Here is a 21,312-nt window from a genome sequence, read left to right on the forward strand (position 1 = left end):
TATATTGGAATTTAATTAGGCTCACAGATTTATTTCTCTTTAGATTTAAATGTGAGACAATAGGTAGCATGACTGCAGCTATATGGGCATGTTTCTAATCTTTTAATCGTTCCAAAAACATATTAAACAATTACAATGTTCAGAAATCTTTTGAATATGGCAAATATAAAACACAAGCAGATACATGTAAGAACAATTTAATCTCAAGCTAATCTAATCAATTAAAAATAAAATATTATACATAACACAAATATATATGCAAATATATATAGTCTAACATGGAACACTGTGCACTTTAACTGTGTAGCTGCAAATTCAACAGCACAAACACACAAAATAGAGCGCATGTTCAATTGCACTGTATGAACTGTTTTATATGTATCTGACAGTGAGAGTTTTGATGTTTGTCGAATGCATTAGCACTTTCTTTTACGTTGAAATATATTCTTATTATGCCACTGTTATTTTACATTATAAAATACAAAATTTTTCACCTTTAGAAATTTCAAGATAAGATATAAACAACAAAACAGAACATCAAATAATCTACAGTGATTACACTACGTGTTTCTTCAAGAAGAATTGAATGATCAATGATATGTATCTTTTAAATGTTGTACTTTAACAATGTGTATAATCTTTGATCTATGCGATGCTCCTGAATTTAGTACTTTTTGTTTCTTTGAAATAATAGAGTAACTTAGTTGTGCAAAGTACAAAATCATTCATAAACTTCATAAATACATATATGTATACTGAGTTTCACTCTAATTACCATTACCTGACTTATTAATTCCGATTTACATGCACAGTTTCAAAATAATATAAATCTCAATTCTTACCTTTAGACGCCTAACCAATTCAACCATTTCGAATAACGATCATCAATGATGTGTTGGAATGATAATTTTCCTATTATGCAAACAAGATGTTCGTAGTAAGCGTTCTTCATTTCTATTATATTTAGTGGAAACACACGTGTTGTTTTACACCAAGAAGTTAATTGAAGTGAAAGAAAAATTTACACAAAACGTATGTGCGTAGAATACAATTTGAAATTCACAACTTATACCCGAAAAATTACAATTCGAATGTGGTACCCTCATGAAGTATACGGCAGCACCAGTGCTGCCACTTTCACACTAATGAATTTTAAATCACAAACGACAATGATAAAGTGCGAATACCATGTTACAAAAAGTTGAATACTGGTAAAACTTGTAAAATTGTTCAAGTTAAACCGTGCGTACAGTTCATAACAAATTAGGAAGACTAACTTTGCATAACGAACAGAGTGAACCCCAGTAGTTAAAGGTAAACAATAGCCAGAAACAAAAATTTAGGCGTTCCATGCATAACCATAGCATCTTTACCTTCCAATTCTCAGGCGTCGTTTTCAATATAGCTATCTTATAATTACTTTTTAAGAAATTTGCATTGTTACCGTCTCGTAGACCCAGATGATCAGCCACGTGCTAAAGTTGATAGCGGAGTACCGGATATCGAGACGCCTAAATTTCTGTTCTCGACCACACACGACACATAAAAATAAGAGAAATCGTACGACAGAAACGAGGGCTCACGATCTGAGAATCGGTGGTAACGTGGTAAATGTGGTTCCTCAGCAGATGGGAATGGTGGTGGAGGAGGGCGGCCCCTGTTTCCACAGTGGTCTCACCACGTGTACCCACAGTTCCTCCCGGGATCTCACCCTAACGCCAATGCGAATGCCAATGTCAATGCCAACCACCACATCAACCAGCACCACCACCAGCACCCGCTACCGGCTGCCAGGCACTCTAACCGCCAGCCCCCCTCCAACTATTATCTCCCGAATCACCACAGTAATCATTATAACCATCATCCGAATAACCATAACTATCATCGACATCATCATTACCATCATCACAATAACAACAATCACCATCATACGCTTCAAAAGCATACCGATCAGCCCCGAAATCTCTGTCACAGAAACTCCGGTGTCGGTCTGCAAGGTAACTCGATTGCCCGAACGTTGTTCCACGGAATGCTCGAGTTCTTTCTTTGGCCTGCTCGAATTTATGTATTTTTTTTTTCACTTGCCGTTCGTTTACCCGCCAACGAATAAAATTCTCGACACTTTTGCGTTCCGTTTTGTCTTCCTCCGTTATTTCTTTCTACTTTACGTTCTGTGGTCTTGACATGCCGATATGTCCCTGTCCGCATGTCTATCTGTTCACTGGTAAAGTTGAGGCTTCGCTCTTTTCTCAGACGACATACTGACTTCAAGTATATTATACGGAATGAAAAATGTTTGTGGTTCGCTGCACAATACTGCACGATTACCTGACGCCGTAATCAGAACGTAATCAATTAAGTAGCTTATCCTTGTGAAACACTTGCGTCTATGTATGTTCTACACTTTTCTCAAGTGTCTCGTCTGAAAGGGCTTTCAAAGTTTGGTCTACATACACCCTACACACATGCACGTGCACGCATACAAACAAACACGCATAATTGTCATTATGATTTTGTCTTTCAACAATGTTCCGTTTTGCAGGAATGAAAACGTTTGAATTGAATATGTTTCTTTAGGTTTTTGTTGCTGTTTTATTTATACATAGAATTTTGAGTTCCTCTGTTGGACGAATCGATTCCCTGTCACCCTGAAATAAGTGATCAATCGCTAAATTTTTCTTTTGAGAAGTGGATCATGTCGAACAAACGTTTGGCTCGTAAAACTTCTATTTACAAAACTTATGTTTATGCAGTACCTTCGTTAATATATACCAATTAACTGTTATCTGAACGCTTGAAACGCATAAACCGTTTGCACGGAAACTGCGTATGAAAAATGTGCACTACTTACATACATTGCGAGTAAATCAACGTGCCTGCATGTTCGTTGAAACCCAGCTATGTGATATGACACAAATTTTAAACACTGAACGCAGGACTATTTCCTTGTATACAATATATTATAGCATTGATTCTCATGCTGTTTGAAGATTTAATGGTAAACTTTATACAGTGCTAAATTACTACCACTAATCTACTATTTTTTTGTGTTCGCTATAATATTCAAACACTGTTTTAGTTAATAAAGTTGTTTGAAGCAAACGGAAACTATTATCGTTTGACACTGATTGTGAGACGGAGACATCAAGTGAAAGTTTTTGTTTGAATAAATGCACTAAAACCGTTTCCTTAATCTTCAAAATCTTGAACAGTTCTGAATGCTTTAATTACATACCTATTATGCTTCGTTTTTTCCTTTCCGTTTGCAATTCCTGCATTATAATGGACCTCCATTCCTGTACAATGCAATCGACGTCTCATCCTGCAAAATATAGAAACACTGTTATTTCAAGAGACTGCAAACTGTGAAATAATAAATACCTCCGGTAAAACCTTTCATAATCGTCGATCGCATTAGCGTTCATGTCATGTGCTTTGCAAGAGATTACTTCACCATAACATTGTACAAATACTATCGCACTGTCAACATATGTTCTCAGGAAGCGGGGGTATCATGAGCCAAGCCGGTTCCCAAGATGACGGTGAATATGAAGTTATAATTGTTGATGAGAACAATTCCTCGATCTTGGCAGATCACGACGTTACGTCGTCTGGGCCTCCGTCGACCAAGGTAAGTAGACCAAGTTCACCTATTCATTCTCGTATCAGTTCGATAAGATGCAACTTTTGACTGCAACTTCGTTCAAACGTGCAACAAAAAAAACGTTCTACCTATACAAAAGACGTGCACGTCGGGATTAATTGATCCGATATTACTCAGGTAAAATGTCTTCTAAATCTTTGCTCGGTACTATTCGTATATTGGAGTAACAAAAACATAAGGATTTATAGTTTATTGCCCACGTATAAAAATTTCTTATTGATAATTTCACTTGAGACTGCATGCTTTCCCTATTGAAAAGGAATGCAATCGTGTTTCATTCAATATATAATCTTTCAGGTTATAATTGTACATAGTAAATATAATACGCGTGCTCTGAACTACGATTGAAGAATTTAATGATTGTTTCGCTGTCTTGATCTTTATATACAGGGTGAGACGTTTAAAATAGACTACCTGAATAATTTACTTCTTGATGTGGAAAAAATTTCGAAGGTTATTTACTTATTCAAATATTTGTTTTTACTTGTGAAAATAAATGACTCATTAAAGTTACTCGATTGATACATCTCATCCTGCGTACTTTGCTGTACATATCCAATTATTTTCTACTTTATATTATTTTTATTATATTATATTTTTTATAATTAACGCACTTTTATATCACGCACAATCTACGGTTATAATAAAATTAAACACATTCTCCGAACACGGAATGTTTTCCATTCGTTCATTGACCTGATACTTTCTGATATTTATACTGTAGTCCTTCAGACCTAAAAGTCTACGATAAACTTTCGATATAAATAATGAACAGATTGCATGTGTCCCCACTATTAACGTTATAAGAAATGGTAGTCTTGAATCAAAACCAAGAAATGACAAATAAAAACGAAAAAGATTTCGAATTACCAAATCACTAAGTCTGATCTCCATTAAAAGTTTCTTTTAGGAGTAGGACATACCATAGTGAATACATTAGACAATCCTCGAGTAATGTTTCTTAAGTAAAGTACCAGTAAATTACAGTCTCTGCTACATCCAGCATGTAGTGTATACTTAGTGCTCTTGCGTAGCCCAGAATAACGATATTATATAATTACGTAGCAATCGTTTTCTTCTCGCACGTACAGTTTAATCGAAAGTTTCAACGAACACGTCCATCATCTGAAATAAGCTCGATCCAGTTTTGTACATACTTTAATCTCCCCCTACCCGAGAGACCCGTTACCTGTCTGTAACTTTTCGATCTCTGATACTTTCGAGCATGAATTCAGACCTTTTACTTTTTCTCAATTTTTTCTCATCGTTAACTTCCTCTGCTTGCATTGCTATGCGTACTAACTACTGGTTCTGAAGGGAGGTCATAGTGGTGTACCTCGGCCACGGACAATTCTCGAGGATTACACCTCGTCAGAACCAACGCTTGGCTCTTCGACAAGACCTGAACCACTGCCACGAAATATCCAGGTAAACTTTGACTTGAGTTCGAACCCGGACGAAATCTTAAATAACAATGTTTCCCCTCACTGAACTTATCTCTCTTTTCACTTGTTAATATTACCACCAAACTGTCCACGTTTTGGGAGCGTTCTAAATACTTTATCGATCGTTCAAACACGTTTTCGAGCCGAGTGCAAGAAGAAACGCAACAAGAATCGAATACCCATTCGACGGGTACGCAATGAAGATAGTTATAAACGGTATAATGAAAGAATTCAGATTCGTGTAGCCTCTCGGTGGTCGTCTATTACTTTCTTTTTTCTTTTATTACGTACGGTTGATGAACATAATCTATGTAGAACCATTACGATATTACTTCAACGTCGGAGCTTGGGATATCTGGCAAGCTTTTATATCTTGTTAACACGTATTAGGTGATTGCGTATTAGTGGTGTATTAATTGCATGACGTAAAGTGAGTGAATAGCACCCGAGACATTAATCGCCAGAGTATATGTATAATCGTCTGATTTCTCAAAGACGTTCCTGAGACTGTTATAGACACCTTTATGACTAGAATGTTGAAACGAAAGCTAGGCTTTCGTTAGAAGTATCCAGTACCGTAGCCAAGTAGCCGTAGGTCTATACCAGAGTATTTTGTATTAACGGAACCGAACACCTCAATATTTTTCATCAAATAAATCTTTCAATCTATCCATCGTCTATCCGGATATTCACGAAGAAAAAAGAATTACAATCGTCGCGAATTGAAACCCATTTGCACTTCTCAATTTCCCCGAATGAACAATCAATTCCAGATTTGGTGTTTCTGCACATTCACAGAATCTGTTCATTAATGAACGGACACTTTAATTTTTCCTCGTTTCATTCGACTTTCTCCCAGAGCAACGACTCCAGCGAGGAGACAGTGCATCGTAGCAATATCACCGCGGACGCAAGTCCGTCCGACGTGACCACCGACAACGAGAACAAGCACAACTCTTCCGAAGAGGCTTGGACAGACGTGAACCTGAACGAAGATGGTGACACGATCCCGATCACCAATCAGAGGGAAGACCCGCGGAATATTCACAACATTGCCCATTCCCGCGGTGAGACTTCCACATACAGTGCAACCTTTGGATTTACACTACTGGATAAATGTTTTCGGACAAACTTCCTTTCCTGCAATATTTTCATTAGAACGGAATAGTTAGTGTAAATAAACAGACGCCTGTCTTTCTGAAGGTTGAACTGTTGCATTCTCAGGTCGACCACACTTTTTTTATATTTTCCAAGTGACCTCGGGAAGTCCATACATCGAGAAACTATGGATATTAACACTGCATCTAAGCTGGTTACGATTTTTAATGCATAAAATAAAGATATTAATATGATATTCACATGAAACTTACGTATCAGATTACAATTTATGTATGTAAATGAAACGTCCGAATACTTTCGTCTAGCTAAATATAGATAAAACGTATTTTATATATATTTTGTAATACGTAGATATTTCCGTGTAACTTTTATGAAAGCTAGGATCGAACTAAATAATGAAGACTCCGCAGTGCAGAACTATTGTGTGAACAAACAAAAAGATAAACATCTTTGTTCGAATTCATTTGTCTGGTACTGTGTATTACTGGTTCGTTAAAGATTTTATTTAAGTGTCTATAATCGCTTGGTACACAGGCGACATGCAAGACGGTGAAGGTAACGTTTTGGAGCAAGAGATGCTCGGGAACGCGGAACGTGGCGAGAAACCATCGGCGGAGATCTCGGTAGTCCGTGTGCCGGACCGATTAGTGGTGACTTCCGCGTCTCCACGACCGGACGAATTGCCGATCAAGGGACTGGTCGATCATCTACCTGTGCCAACGCCTTCGCGCGAGGCGTCCCTCACGCAAAAGCTCGAAATGGCGCTAGGCTCCGTTTGCCCTCTTCTACGTGAGATCATGGTGGATTTTGCTCCGTTCCTCTCGAAAACCCTAGTCGGCTCCCACGGACAGGAGTTATTGATGGAAGGAAAAGGTACATACGTCTTGTCGATCTATCGATCAATTCGTATCCTCACTGTGAACAGGCTTTCTAATAACCCGTGAAACAGGTCGGTTAAAGAATCAGAATTGCCCAATGTAATCGTTTCCGTTTGATTGATTTATGCGTAATCTCGGTGATACGTGGCTTGTTAGATTTCACGATGAAGACGAACATTAAATCTACGTACAAGAAAATAGATGAAGAAATAAAAACTATAAAACTGAAACGTATGGGACAGTCGATGGAGGGGGGTGGAGGGAGGATTCTATTTAGATATGTACGGTCGATAAATAACATTCCAGAAATTCCATTCGTGGATGCAGAGAACATCTCTCTGTGATTTTCGTCACTTTCGTCGTTCGTCTCTTTCTATCGTCTGCTCTCGGTTCCATGGCAGCGAAAGGTATTCAAATTAGTCACTTTATAGTTTCGCTTAGGAAGATGGAAGGCGTATTCCGGATAATCGGTTGACATTTGTATTCCCGTGGCGCTGTTCGCGGTCCGCGCGCCACTTCGCGGACATTTTATATTCGTGGAACGTCGCTGTGGATGACAGTCGTGCCACGTATAGATGCGCTTTATTTTCAACGAGGCTCGAAAGGCGATACATTGAGCGTTGTTTATAAATCACACCGACCGTCCATGTCTCTTCCCGGAGATATTCCCTTCTTATTCGTCTCGGTGTCCCCGTATATTTCACAACTGTGATCCTAAGCGACGATCCGTTTATTTCTTTTTCTTCGTCCACGTTCACGCCAAGAGACTTAACGATTCCCTTTCGACTCTCGTGATTGCCTAGGTCTGACCACCTTCAAGAACAGCAATTCGGTCGTGGAGCTGGTGATGCTACTTTGTTCCCAAGAATGGCAGAACTCGTTGCAGAAACACGCGGGCCTCGCGTTCATCGAGCTCATTAACGAGGGAAGGTACGAACGCTCATTATGATCATCGTTACGAAAAGACAGAGTTATAGGGCGTGTGCCGTAAACCCGGGCACGCTGAACATTCTTCCTTCCTCCCCTTTCTCCGTTCCTATCGTAAAAGTTTATACGTTTATGTTACGCGCGCAGGTTGCTGTCTCACGCGATGAAGGATCATATAGTCAGAGTGGCGAACGAGGCGGAATTTATCCTGAATCGGATGAGAGCGGACGACGTGCTGAAGCACGCTGACTTCGAGGTAGATACTCGTCCTTGGCCAATTAAGTTTCCGCCCGGATATTATCCCCGTGGTCTCTCGGACTCGATATACATGTATATGTATATGTACAATATATATATATATATATATATTGAGTCTGCTCTCGGGGTCCTGCTTAACGATGATTGTCGTAAAATTTTTATCTTCAGTCCCAGTGCGCGCAAACGTTGCTCGACCGACGGGAGGAGGAACGTATGTGCGACCACCTGATCACAGCTGCTCGCAGACGCGACAATGTGATCGCAAGTCGATTATTGGAGAAGGTCCGAAATATCCTGTCGAACAAACATGGCGCTTGGGGATACATGGATCCAATGGCTGCAAAGTAAGTCTTTACGGGTGTAATTAGAATAAATTGGTGATAATCGTTACAGTACCAGGAGGATTATAAATCAATGTATCTTATACAGATACGTTTGCTACTTATCCATCGATCTGCATTAAACGTAACTGTCCACAAGAGTAGAAGTTACTATCTTTTCCACATGAATCTCACCGAAATGCGAATTATATTACAAGTATTGCTGAAACTCCGCAGATTGGCCGAATACTGGAAGCTAGATGCTTGGGAGGATGATGCACGTAGACGCAAGCGTTTCGTGCACAATCCACTAGGCTCGAGCCATCCCGAAGCTACACTGAAGGCGGCCCTCGAGCACGGTGCACCCGAGGATGCGATCCTTCAGGCGCGTGAAGAGTTTCACGCGCATCTCGCAGCCTCGCGTGCACATCAGCAACAATTGCAGTCGGCGGATCTAATGGACGACAGCGAACTGTTGTCGGACGACAGGGATCTCGACAACGACCTGACAGGTTAGATCCATCGTTTTCCGTTTCGTTTCGTTTCGTTCGGTTCCTCGTTCCCGTACGAAGCGTGACCGCGGGACTTTGCATGTCGTACAGTTTAAACTCTAACATACTTAAGCTACAACGAGGTCGTGTTCTTGTCAGGCCCGGTGAACATCAGCACAAAAGGAAAATTGATCGCGCCAGGTATCATGGCTCCCGGTATTATCTCCGTCACCTCCACGGAACTTTACTTCGAGGTAGACGAGGACGACCCGGAGTTCAAGAAGATCGACACTGAGGTGAGTGGACGATGTTTAATTAGAAATTTTAACGAGTAACGTTCACGGGGAAGTGTTCCACAGTTCGTGAAACATAAAATGTCTCCTGTATTTAATCGTTCAGTCGGAACTTTCGTGAGTCTTTAAACGTATAATTAATCTTGAATCGTTCGGAACTTTACTCAGTCGCAGGTTTCACGTGTACCTGAACCGTTTTCCTGAATTGTGAAAGACAATCCAGAGTTCGAACATCTTTTACGTATATCCAGCTGCATTTCCCGGCTCGCATTTATCACCTGTCAAACGCAATCTTAATAATTAATCACCGTGTCAGTTCCTCCGCGTTAAGATACCGTCTATTACATGCATTTGGAGCAACTTGTTGCGTTTGCGAAGCTATCTCCTTGAAATATGGTTGTCTTGTAGATAAGGTGACACGCACTGAAATACACAGGACCACGCGCAAACGCTTTACCAGTGGTGAAAGCCGCTTTTTTACAACATCTTTTTTCGTTTGCGAAAGAAGTCTTGAAGGCGTTCAATTAAATGTTTTAACACAAGAACTCGATAATCAAAGAATTGTTTTAATTCAAGACGACGAATTTTAGTACCGTTAGCAGGTATTCAAGTAACTGTTCGATTAAATAGCGACACACAGAGAGCTATATATATTCGTTTCTATTAGACGTTCGTTTGGAATAAAATTTTTCCACTCAGTTGCTAATTTCTCATGACAAAGAATATTAATCAAGCTATTTCACCAAGGAATCTGAATAAATGCGAGTCATAAATGACGAGACTCGCGACGAAAGCTTTCACGACACTGACCCCATAGTCGACTTTCGTCGAAATTGGTTCGGACATGTTCTTGTCTATCAGCGTCTCGTAATGTGGTCACGTTCCGCGAAGGTGGTCATCATAAGGGAAAAAGGAGAGAGGTAGAGATAAGGTACGGGAAGAGAGAGCGAACGCTTGGAAGGACCAGAGGCCCGATTATCATATATCGGTCGTAGATCTCGCGTTTGTATAACTAGGGAATAAAACAAACAGGGAAGGGCCCCATGGGGTCGGCCGATCTTCAGGGTCGGCAATTATGAGCCCCCCGCGGGGCCCGGTATCTACCTACCCACTTCTTTGTCTCTCCTTTACCTTCGTCTTCCATCGCCTTCGCCACGTACTAACCACACATCGGTGGCATAGGTGAACAGACAGCGCCTCAGGAATGCACTCGAACTACCACGCTTTTCCCATCCAATAACTATTGCACGTCTAGCACGGCATCCTGTTTATGCGATACTAGACAATTCGATGGGAACAGATGAATCGGGTAAACGTCTCCACTCACGAATTCCGTGTCAACTAGCGTCGGAAAATAAATACTGAATTAAACGCTTACATTTTGTTTTTTGACTCGTCTTCTCTAGAATGAATCGGCATCGATTCATTTACGGTGTGCGACAATGTCTGAATCGTTTTGTTAACGGTCATTTGAGAAATTATTGAACTATGCGTTTTCGATCCGATCAAATTGACATCATCACTCCGAGGAGGTACTATTCGCCTTTCCAAACGGAGCAACGTGCCCCCGAAACCCGTTCAGACTCGGCCGTACGGTCGTCAAGAATTCTTCGCTTCTCGGAGGATTTTGTCGTGTCCACCTGTCGTCTCCGATTCATCTCGGGCTGCTCGTGAATAGGAGCACGAGCTCATTCGGCCTCTTAATTGGAATCCCTTTTAAACAGAAACGGGTGAACACACCTGGAATCGTGTGTAGGGGGGAAAAAGAAACGGGGCGAGGATGCGCTACGAGAAAGATGGAGCAGCGATAAAGAGAGAAAAGAGGGGAACGGGACTATAGGGAGCATGGATAGGAGAGAATGTTAGCAGGCGAAGAAGGAACGGACAGAAAGAGACGGAGGGATCCGGTCGTTCACGATCGAGACACACTCATTAGTCGAGGATGTCCCGAGGGTAGGCGGGAGGCTTCGTCGAATTCGTAGGCGATGGATCACTCGATAGTCGAGCCGAGACTTAAGCGATCGTAATGCGCGGCCGTGGAGAGAAGGCTGCATCGGGAGTGGCCCCGGGGGCAGGGACTGCATATCAGTGAACTCCATGTTGCCCCCCTCGACTGGGCCTTCCACCTTCGCCGATCGCGTCGATTCCTCCCCCCGCCGTACGGCTTTTATAATGGTCCGGGCAAACGTATTTATCGTGATTTATTGTTTACACGGGTCTCCTTTCTCTCGGCCTCCTCCGTCCTTCTCTATCCCTCGTTGTTCCTCTCTTTCAGCGGGTTCTGCGCTAGAGATAGAGGATGCACACCGTGCGATTACGTCCGAGGTAAATTATTGATCGTCCACGTTGGAACATTAATATCTAAAACAAATAATGGACCGTTACCACCCCCCGTAAACCCCCTTCTTTCTTTCTCTGTGTGCCTGTGCTCTACAGAATCGAATTCCCATTGATACGTCTGCATTCTTTTTACCTTTCGTTCTTTTGCGTCTCTTAACTCATCCTCCAATCCTGTGTTTTCAATAACAGTCCAGTCTTTCTCTATCTTTCTCTCTCTCTCTCTCTCTCTCTCTCTCTCTCTCTCTCTCTCTCGAAATTAACGATTCTTTCCTGCCTGCCGGAGGCACGAGTTACGCAACAGAATGTTAATCGTGCCTATGAGGCTGAGTGATAATTGTTTGTAAACTGATGGAAGAGAGATGTGTGTGGAACATGTTTGTTGTTAGAATTTCTACCTTTACGCAGTTATTAAGCCACTTTACCGTGTTTGCACGATCACGTACGTGGCTCGCGTGCTTCGGCAAAGCAAGCAGCACCGTAATTGCTGTACATTTTCAGACACGCACGATACTCTTGTTACTCCCGGCACACTTGTGATCTGGGTTCGACTTTGTAAGGAATTCAGTTTTCTCCTCTAACTTTTCACCCTTTTATAATAATTCAACGTAATTTGGAATTTACATGTCTCGTGTTATCTTGCCTCTACTTCTAAATAATCTGATCTACGTCAAGAAATCAGTTTGCCATTTCCCCTATACTGATCAGTACATGTATTCCTCCTCCAACCCATTAGTTGATTCGTTCTCCGATTTCTCTCTCGTAACATACAACTCTCAGTTTATAGAATTCCGGCGTACCGATCCAATCAACGCTTCCTCCAGAATTCCCTCTTATTCACGATCGAGTCCAAGACCGTACAAACAGGAACACGGGAGGAATTCATTCGTCCTCGTACAGTTCCACGTCAGAAGCATCATTCGCACGGTGGAAAGTCCGATCGGAATAGTCTCGAGACGGCCCCGGTCGTATTAAAATTCACGGGTAAAATATGCGGAAAAGAACGCCTGTTTGAATACAAATTATTGTATTTCCGTGGTTGAAGGCCCGGGTGAGTGCCGTCTTCTTATTCGCGAATATAACGGGGCGTCCGATAGCTGGACGGTTTTTTTCGAGGGGTAGGTCGCGCGGGACATTAAACTCGGCCTGTGTCCGCGGCGGAGTTTGCATTTTTTATGGAAACTCTCGGCTGGCGCCTAAAGCTCTTCTACCGGGGCCCTTGTGCTATAGTTATCGCGGACTACACGCTGGGAATATCCCCACGGGATACTTATACGCCATGGGAGCGGGACACAGGAAGAGGATCGGAACGCACTGGAGAAAGAAGGGAAACAGACTCGCTGGACAGGTGGTCTCGTGCGGTGTGCGTACGTTGGCGCATAATCATTGGGCAAGTGAGACGCCATTAACGGGAGTACAATATCGCGAAAAATCGCGGAACATCTGATCGTTTATCAGCGCGGCCTACGGAGCTAGACACACGGTCGTATATCATGTCGTGGCTAAGATTTTCGATTTATGGATAGAGAATGTTATTGCTTGCTTACAATCATCTTAATGGAAGAACTCGGTGTTTCGCGGGGACGAACGTGTGTCTATTTCGAGAATCACGTGGGTTACCGCGTCTGTTCCACGAAGTGAAATTTCTATAGAAGCGAACCGAGTAGATGGAGTTCGTTCTTGTGCAGCCGGAGAGCATTGAAGTCTCCCGTCAGTGTACATTGATTCGTAATGTATCTCTTACACTTATTCAGTCATTTATTAAACTACGTCGGTCGGTATTATTTAAATATTTCCGTTAATAATATATCATTGGCTGGTGTTCTTGGTAATACGTGTTTTTCGATCGGTTTTGTAATTTTGTTTATCTACCGTGAACTAGGAAATTCCGATACCAGTGAGTTTTACAAGTCTCGCGCCACCTCCCGCAACCGAGGTTAATCGTTAATTGAACCGCACGCGTTTTGCAACGTTTATCTTTTTAGCGAACTGGTCGTCATCGGGCGTGGTCTCCTAACCAGTTCCTACTACGATTATTCATTGATATATGCAAAACACTCTGGGCCCGTGGGATTTTTTCTCCCGAGATTAATAAGACGACCGGATATTATATTCATTGACAGCGTAACGGGCTTATCACGGCTGACAGTTGGGGAGGCAGTTGATTAGTTCCTCGTAAGGATACTGTTACGCATACAGAGTGACACGAGCGTCCATGATACACGTACTTTCAGAAACGCGATCACCGTAATTTCATCGTGAAACGCATCATTCACGCGACTTTTCATTCACATCACCGTCACAACGATACCCCTGAGATCTATCTTCCGATACAATTCCTCCCACCCCCGGCGTAAGCGATTCATTAACGGAACGAACACGTGCAATCATCGTAATTATACCTCGTACCGAATTCATTGTTTTGCGCTCGCGGAGTTGCGCTCCGTACGAAGAAAATAAAGCGCAGACGTAAGAACGAATGATCGGGCGGAGGGCGTGCGCGCAGAGTTCTAAGAGAGAGAGACCGAAGAGAAATGGCAAGAAGGCGGGAAAGTAACTGTGAACGAGCACCGATTTAATGTTATGCGATTATGCCCTTCCGTGGCCAATATGCATATGGATATATACCCCGCGTGATATATATCGCGGGTGACGTAGCAATAATGCAACTGTAATTATCCCGTGTCTAGATACCGTCGCGACTCAAAAATCGTGCTCGGACTCGGTAAACACAGTCATTGAAAATGCAATCGGACTACGTGCAGCCAGTTCGACCGCGTGATTATTTATCGATCCACGGATTACGAGCGTGTCGACGATAAATAATAGGTCCCGTTGACGCGTGGATATGCTTGATCGCTGACGGAGTAAATAACCATCGGCGTATATGGTCTCTTATTTTCCTCAATTTGATGTGTCGTGCTATTACGCGGTTGCTGATATCTCTATCGATGTTAATTCTAAGCACGGTACATTTGAATAATCAGACCGTGTCGTTCGATTTCGTGGCGCTTTATTTCCAATTGAAATTACCTACCTGATTTTATTCCACGCCACTTGTTCGGCTTAATTCCTTCGAAAATAGTTCAGAAGAAATACTTTGTTATTACGTAGATTTGTAAGCAGTTGTGTGCCTCGGCTAGTTTCATTTAATATTATTTCACAAAACGAATTCAGCACGCGACAACTACCCTGGAATCACGTGCACGAATTTTAATCGAGCGCGAAGGATTCCGATGGAATTCGATGTTATAGTAGCTCATGGCCGACGGCGTCCAGGCTGCACCGAGACGAGGCAGTTAGTTTGGTAAACATCCATCAATTCGTGGGCAGGGCACCGTAAGGCAAAACAGGGTAGAACCTGAACAACAGGGCAGTCTGGAAGGAGCGGGCGGATTCATTCTCAACAAGGCAGGGTAATCACTGCTATTAGTGCGGACATTACTCCGGTGGTCCGCCAATCTCCTTAGCACTCCATCATATCGGTACCTTCGGGGCCCTTCTCCGCGTTGTAGAAAATAGACCGTGTGCAACAAGTCTCCGCTTGTTTGCATTCAACCCATTGATCAATAGCTACCAGTCGCGGTGCATAATTTTATTATTCGACGAATTAGTTTAATATTGTTGAATTTTTTTATCTTTTGATATTTACTACATGATATACCACCTGATATGGCTAAAAGGTAAATTTCATTGGATACCTACTCCCCTACCTTCAGAATGATTTCTATCGGTAAATAGACTTATTTCGATGTCACCAGTGAGTTGTCCAAGCGTTTTCGTTGACATCCTTCGAATATACAGGAGAAGATGACTTCAACAGTAGATGATACTCCCTTCCGTACGATATCCTTCATCGGTCGTTATAGGCGTGACCAACGATTATCCTCGGAAGGAGCGATGATGGATATCATAGGCAACTGTCTCGTGCCGCATCAGCGCTGTCAGCAGCTGCAGGTAGGCGGGAAGATTGTGGGTGTACCCTTTCTCTGCAAAGTGAACGCTCGGAGGCACAGATGCGTTCGGATCCGGTGATGCGTTAACCGCCTCAACCTCGCCCTCGTTCGAATTATTTTTTAATTTGCGATTCTCTTATCTCTGCTGGGTATCGATTCCTGTCACGTGCACTTCGAGAATTAATCCACGTTCCTTAGTGATCCTCCTTATCCTTGCTTGTATATCAAATCTTAATTACGCGACACAGATGTCAGTCCATAAGAGAATTCAAATTCAAGACGTGGAAAGACAATATTCTTCACGCGTTAAATTGATTTCTGCGCTACGATTCTGCGTCAAACGGGGCCAAGATGGATACAACGAGATCGGTCTTCGGAACGAAGGTCGCAAATTACCCATGTCGATTGACTCCAGCCCACTGGATCGCAATTTGTGTATCACAGGGCCACACGGTTACCTCTTCGAGACGAGCCTGGTGTGGAAGAATGCTAGTCAGTGTATAGGCGGAGCCAGGCCAGGCTGGATCCGAATCAGAGTGTGACGGATGGCGCCCACCTGTGGATTCATTCACTAATCTGCTCGCTAAGCAAACAGCCCGAACACACCCCATCATTATCGCTGACGGCGTAAGTAGCGCCCGATCTCGTCCTTACCTGATATTTATTATGCCCTCCGTGCCCCGCAACCCCATCCCTTCCCCCTTCCCCCTTCCCCTTTTATACGCTTTTCAGAGGAGCCAGAGATCGAACGTCCAGTCTATTTTCGCGTCACCCTTATTGCAACCATCGATGGCTCGATGTTCTGCGGATCCACGCAGCCCCGTGATTATCCTGCAAGATGGTACCACTGCGTATCGCTGGTTGCGTGCACCATATGCGATCCCTAGGCTGAACACAAGAAGAGAACAGAGGAATCTTTTTTTCAAAGAGCATTGTAACATTAAAAGTATATATGTGCGAAAAGAATGACCTTGGCCACGGGAGAATAGTTAAAACCTAATCTACCGGACTAATGAGATTCCTGAAAGGATAGAAAGGACCACCAAGGTCATCTCCGAGTGGCCCTTCACAGGCCACCGAAGTCTTTGAAAGGTTATCAAAAGACAGTGGTCTAGAATGAACCAGGGGATGGTGGTCAAGAATAGCCAATGGGACTGGAGATAGGGATTCAAGTGGTCAAATGTTTTCTTATTAACACAATAGGTACAATAGATCGTTTTCGTGTATTCCTAACAAATTGACGTATTGGACGCAGAACTTTAGAAAACCATTGTACTCGAAGGCAAGTGTCATAATGCAAGTGTTAATTACTCGGAAGAAATGATTATTATCAGGGTAAAAAATTATGGGCTGTTTAACGCTGCGTCGGCAAGAGTTAATGAAAAGATTCGAGCAATCAGCGTGAAGGGAAATCGATTCAGTTTTTATGTGAACGGTAACGAAGGTAATATTATAACCGCTGTATGATCGTCCACGGCCCAGCAGATACGCGGGTTATTCTTGTGCCTGCATTATTACCACGACGGGGAATCTGCGGTCATCGAAGAAGCATTCCTAAGATGCGCGCATGCGACGCCGGGCTAAACGGGCGAGTAAACCAATCGGCTAGATAAGGGAAAATTTACCTGCCGTACCACCAACCTTTCCCGCCTTTTCTATCATTAATCACGGTTGCGTGCAGACACCGGCATGCCCGACGGCGCGTTTCCAAGCATTGCGAAACGACCGCGTGACAACGAATCGATTAATATTAATGAACGCCCGTGACAACGAACGCGCAAATCAACCGGTGGACAGCGTTAACGATTATTTTGTGTATCATTCCTAAGTGGTCATAATTCTACGAATATAATCATCTTCTTATTCGTCGAGGAAACGGCCGAAGGAATTTAGGAATTCTTAATTGACCCCATATTTTTGTTATATTACATCCGTGTGTTTCTGATTAGCGGACGCTACGGGGCGAATACTTGATTCCTAAGGTTGTATACATATACATATACAGGGTGGGGCAATATATCCGAGACGACGAAAGTCGTACCGATGTTTCGATCTCTTCGGTCGCGACGTGGACTGATGAGAATTAACGACCGTGCGCGCGCCTTGTCGAAATTTCGAGAAATACGAATAAAATAACAATTACACGGTCCACGCGGCTGTTCCCCGTATCCATGTGAATTTTATTGTCCCATTAATCATAGAAGGGGTCCAGATAATGTAGCAAGTGGGCGCGTCAGCTGTCCCGCGCGATTTTCATTCGCGGCACGGGGATGCTTGTCGATACCCGGTATGTGTGTGTGTGTGTGTGTGTCCGACGTGAGCAGTCTGTTGGCTGAAAGAAGAAAAAGCAGAACGAAAAGTCAGTAGGACAGAATAAGTTTAGGGGAGGGGACAGGGAGAGGAGAAAGACACGCAGAACCGAGGAAGCCCAGGTATCGGAGGAACGAGATGGGCCGCGCGGATAGGCAGGAAACGGGAATGTTACTGACCCGGGGGAAGCGAGCTGGTAGTTAAAACTGTACGCATCCCATAATTTAGCGATTATTTTGACAAGGGTATGATCTCTTGACAGGTTGTTGGCCTTACGGCTACGATCTGAAATATAGCTATTTAAATGGGCACTTAGAGGTTCTGTAATGAATACATACTTTTGACCTGTGCACGACTATCAGGGGAATTCGCCAGGAACGTGTGTGATTTAAGATCGTCACGCGGCTTTTCAGGTGGTCTTCGATTCCCCTTGGATTCTTGGATATGTATGCCTACGGAATCGAAGCATACCTTTGGTCTCCCTGATGTTATGCCGCTGTTGAAACATTGCACTGGGTGCTGTGGCTTAACGAGATCTACTTTGGAACATCTTCTCAGGCTTCAACGTTTCAAAACACTATTTCTGAAAGAATTCAGGCGCTTAATTGATGTAATTGCTTTGAAGCATCAGTATTTCATGAGTCGGAATATGTAACGTAGATTGATCGAAGTGAGACACCAAAGAAGGACTTCGAAAGAAAACGGATTCCCGCTTTCGAACGAGCTGACAGGTATAACTAGCAAAAAATCGTGGTTCCACACGTCACACTATGACGGGGGGTTGTTCTCGATCATCATGACAGGTACATTGGATCACTGTATCACGACATCGATTATCGTAAATCAGATACAAGACCTGCTGCATCGATTACTGAGCAGTTTCGCAACTCTTGGGAAACTGTGATCCGTTCGTTCAAGTTCATTCTCAACGTCCCGGGACCATTTACGTGATTCATTGTAATTTAAAAACCAGCACCCTGTCGAGGATTGAAAGATGAGAAAAAAAATTTTATTCAATAATCCCCGTATCGTAATTCACGATTAAACGAGTCGAGAAACTATATCCCCCCTCTCCTCCGCCAATTAATTCTCGTTAGGACCGATCATTTATAGCGAGCTGGACGGAATCTTTATTAAAAGCAAGTACATATTCGGTCCATTAATATTCGGCCGACATGAAGTTCCTCGATGGCTCCCGAACCGAGCAACTTTCGAATTGTTCCCACCGGCTGTGTGGGGAGGGCGAACGCGCGCGCGATTTGCAGCGGCACCGTTTAGTGCAGAACTGTGTAAGCCGTGCGGTCGACGGTGTTTCGTTGGGCTTTTCAAGAGATGCTCGGTTGCACAAAGTAGCCCCAGCCAGGTCTGGCCGGGACGATTATCCGGTTGTTAGGTGGCCGTTGAAATCGATGGTAGGTGGGGCTCCTTTCAATTTCGCTTTCGACATGGTAGCCTCGACGAAATCTGTTTACATTTTCATCGGTGAGGATCCATAACGCATCCCCCGCCCCTCCACGGGAGCTTCGACCACACTGAACTTCGCATCGAAACATCCTTCAAATTTTCCGTCTGTTCAATTCTCTCGCACAACGAAAATAACGTCTTGTATACGAACACTCGGCGAAAACTTTTTGGTAAATAATATGGGGCAGTTGGAGCTCGAGCTGCAGGATTTTCGTTGGGATGGTATGTTACTTGGCGGAGTAAGGATCGCTATTTTAAAATCTTCAACGGAAGTGATCCACGTGGAATCAGATCTTATCGATAATGGTTAACAGACCTCGTATCGTTCATTTGTTGCAAGAGCTACGTAACTAAAAATTTGCAATATTTTAGTTATTAGTATAGAAAACACTGTTGTTTTCTGCACTTTTCTTGACTTCGACCGGGTGAATTGACTGATTATTTTGTTGGGCCAAACTGATCTACATACTACCTTATTCTGCAGCTTTTTTTCTGGGACTGAGCTCTTCACTTCCGAGAAAGCAATTTCCAAGCAATTATCGAGTCTCTGACAGTTCGTACAATGTTTCCCCTCGAATGATACATCGAGAAACGAAATTCTGCGATGCTGCATCACGGATAAGTGAATCCGTGAATGCACAAATATCTACCTTTGAAAGAAGGTGGCATGCCTGGAGAGGAAGGGATGCCAGCCCGCGGCTGGAGGCGCGACGTACCCTGAGTTATGGCGCAGGTTAATTATACAAAACATTCAATTATACCTCCCCGTGAACGCACACATACCTGTGTGTCCTGCACGAACGTGGCCACGAAGACGGTAACACGATCCAGACAACTGAACGCTCGGCTCCGGGAGGTTGTCGGTGGAGTCGCAAACATGAAATCAGTCGCGATCTTGGTCGATCCCGTTTGTTTAAAAACTCTACGGAGTATCATGCTCCCCGTTTGATTGGCCACGGTACGCATCGTCCGATCAAACGGAACGGGTGTTTTAAGTTGCTTGTGTCTTACGGCCAAGAACCAGTTAAGTAGAAATAATGGAAGGCGTCGATGAAAGAATGAATTACGAGTAGTGTTCCAAATAGATGGCGATCGGGTGTACGGAATGTAAAGAAGCGTGTTTTTCAAAGTATAAGACCTTCGGTTAGGTCAGGTTCCTATGAATTTTAATTGAGTTCGGGTTGTTCCAAGTGCCAAACTCATGAAAAACAGTACATTAAAATTAACGTTCTATACTGTCTGCAAGATACATGTATTATAGATCCATTAGCGTTTTGGTGATTAAGATTTGAACGAAGAACATTGATAGGAAATAAGAAAAAGAAATGAGGCTGTCTATGGATAAAGGAACTGTTTGAAAAAGCTGAGGGGTCAGAAGTTGATTCTGGTGAATACAAACTTAATTTTGGAGGTTAATTCGATGAATATGACGATAATAGCTACACTAGGGGATAAATACCTAAATAATTTGAAGAATCATGTCAAGCTGAGATCGATCCAAGTTGGAATCCGTGGTTAGACATTTCTATCGAGCCCGACGGTGGCCTTGTCTCTACTCGCGGTGTATCCGAATCAGTAGCCACGGCAACAACGACCAAACTCACTGGTAACCGCGCTGTGTCTCGGTTCTTTTGCTCTCGTGTGTAAAACGAAAGTTCAAGGTCAGAGGATAAATCAATCGGTTAGCGACGGGGAAAACCGGTTGAATCGCGTTTCGCGGGACCAGTGATACCTACCCGCGGTAACGATTAATAATCCGTGTAATTAATGACCAATCGTGAGACCATTCGGAAACGAAAGCTCACGTGACCGGTGTATATTGTACCGCGGGGTAACCCCCTTCGATAGAT

The 21,312-nt window shown here is 43.1% G+C and overlaps 1 protein-coding gene across 1 annotated transcript in view; it reads left to right on the top strand.

The window, feature by feature from the left end:
* LOC107192469 (neurobeachin) overlaps nt 1-21,312 on the top strand; it is a 321,694-nt gene that overhangs the window by 246,069 nt on the left and 54,313 nt on the right. The window contains exons 28-36 of the mRNA XM_015581727.1: nt 3,501-3,631; nt 4,982-5,092; nt 5,969-6,176; nt 6,763-7,101; nt 7,910-8,036; nt 8,181-8,289; nt 8,460-8,635; nt 8,849-9,123; nt 9,262-9,398. Coding sequence (XP_015437213.1) covers nt 3,501-3,631; nt 4,982-5,092; nt 5,969-6,176; nt 6,763-7,101; nt 7,910-8,036; nt 8,181-8,289; nt 8,460-8,635; nt 8,849-9,123; nt 9,262-9,398 — 1,613 coding nt within the window. The remainder of the gene's footprint in view (nt 1-3,500; nt 3,632-4,981; nt 5,093-5,968; nt 6,177-6,762; nt 7,102-7,909; nt 8,037-8,180; nt 8,290-8,459; nt 8,636-8,848; nt 9,124-9,261; nt 9,399-21,312) is intronic.

Source organism: Dufourea novaeangliae, unplaced genomic scaffold (assembly GCF_001272555.1).
Source record: "Dufourea novaeangliae isolate 0120121106 unplaced genomic scaffold, ASM127255v1 scaffold343, whole genome shotgun sequence".
In the NCBI taxonomy this organism is placed as follows: Eukaryota; Metazoa; Arthropoda; class Insecta; order Hymenoptera; family Halictidae; genus Dufourea; species Dufourea novaeangliae.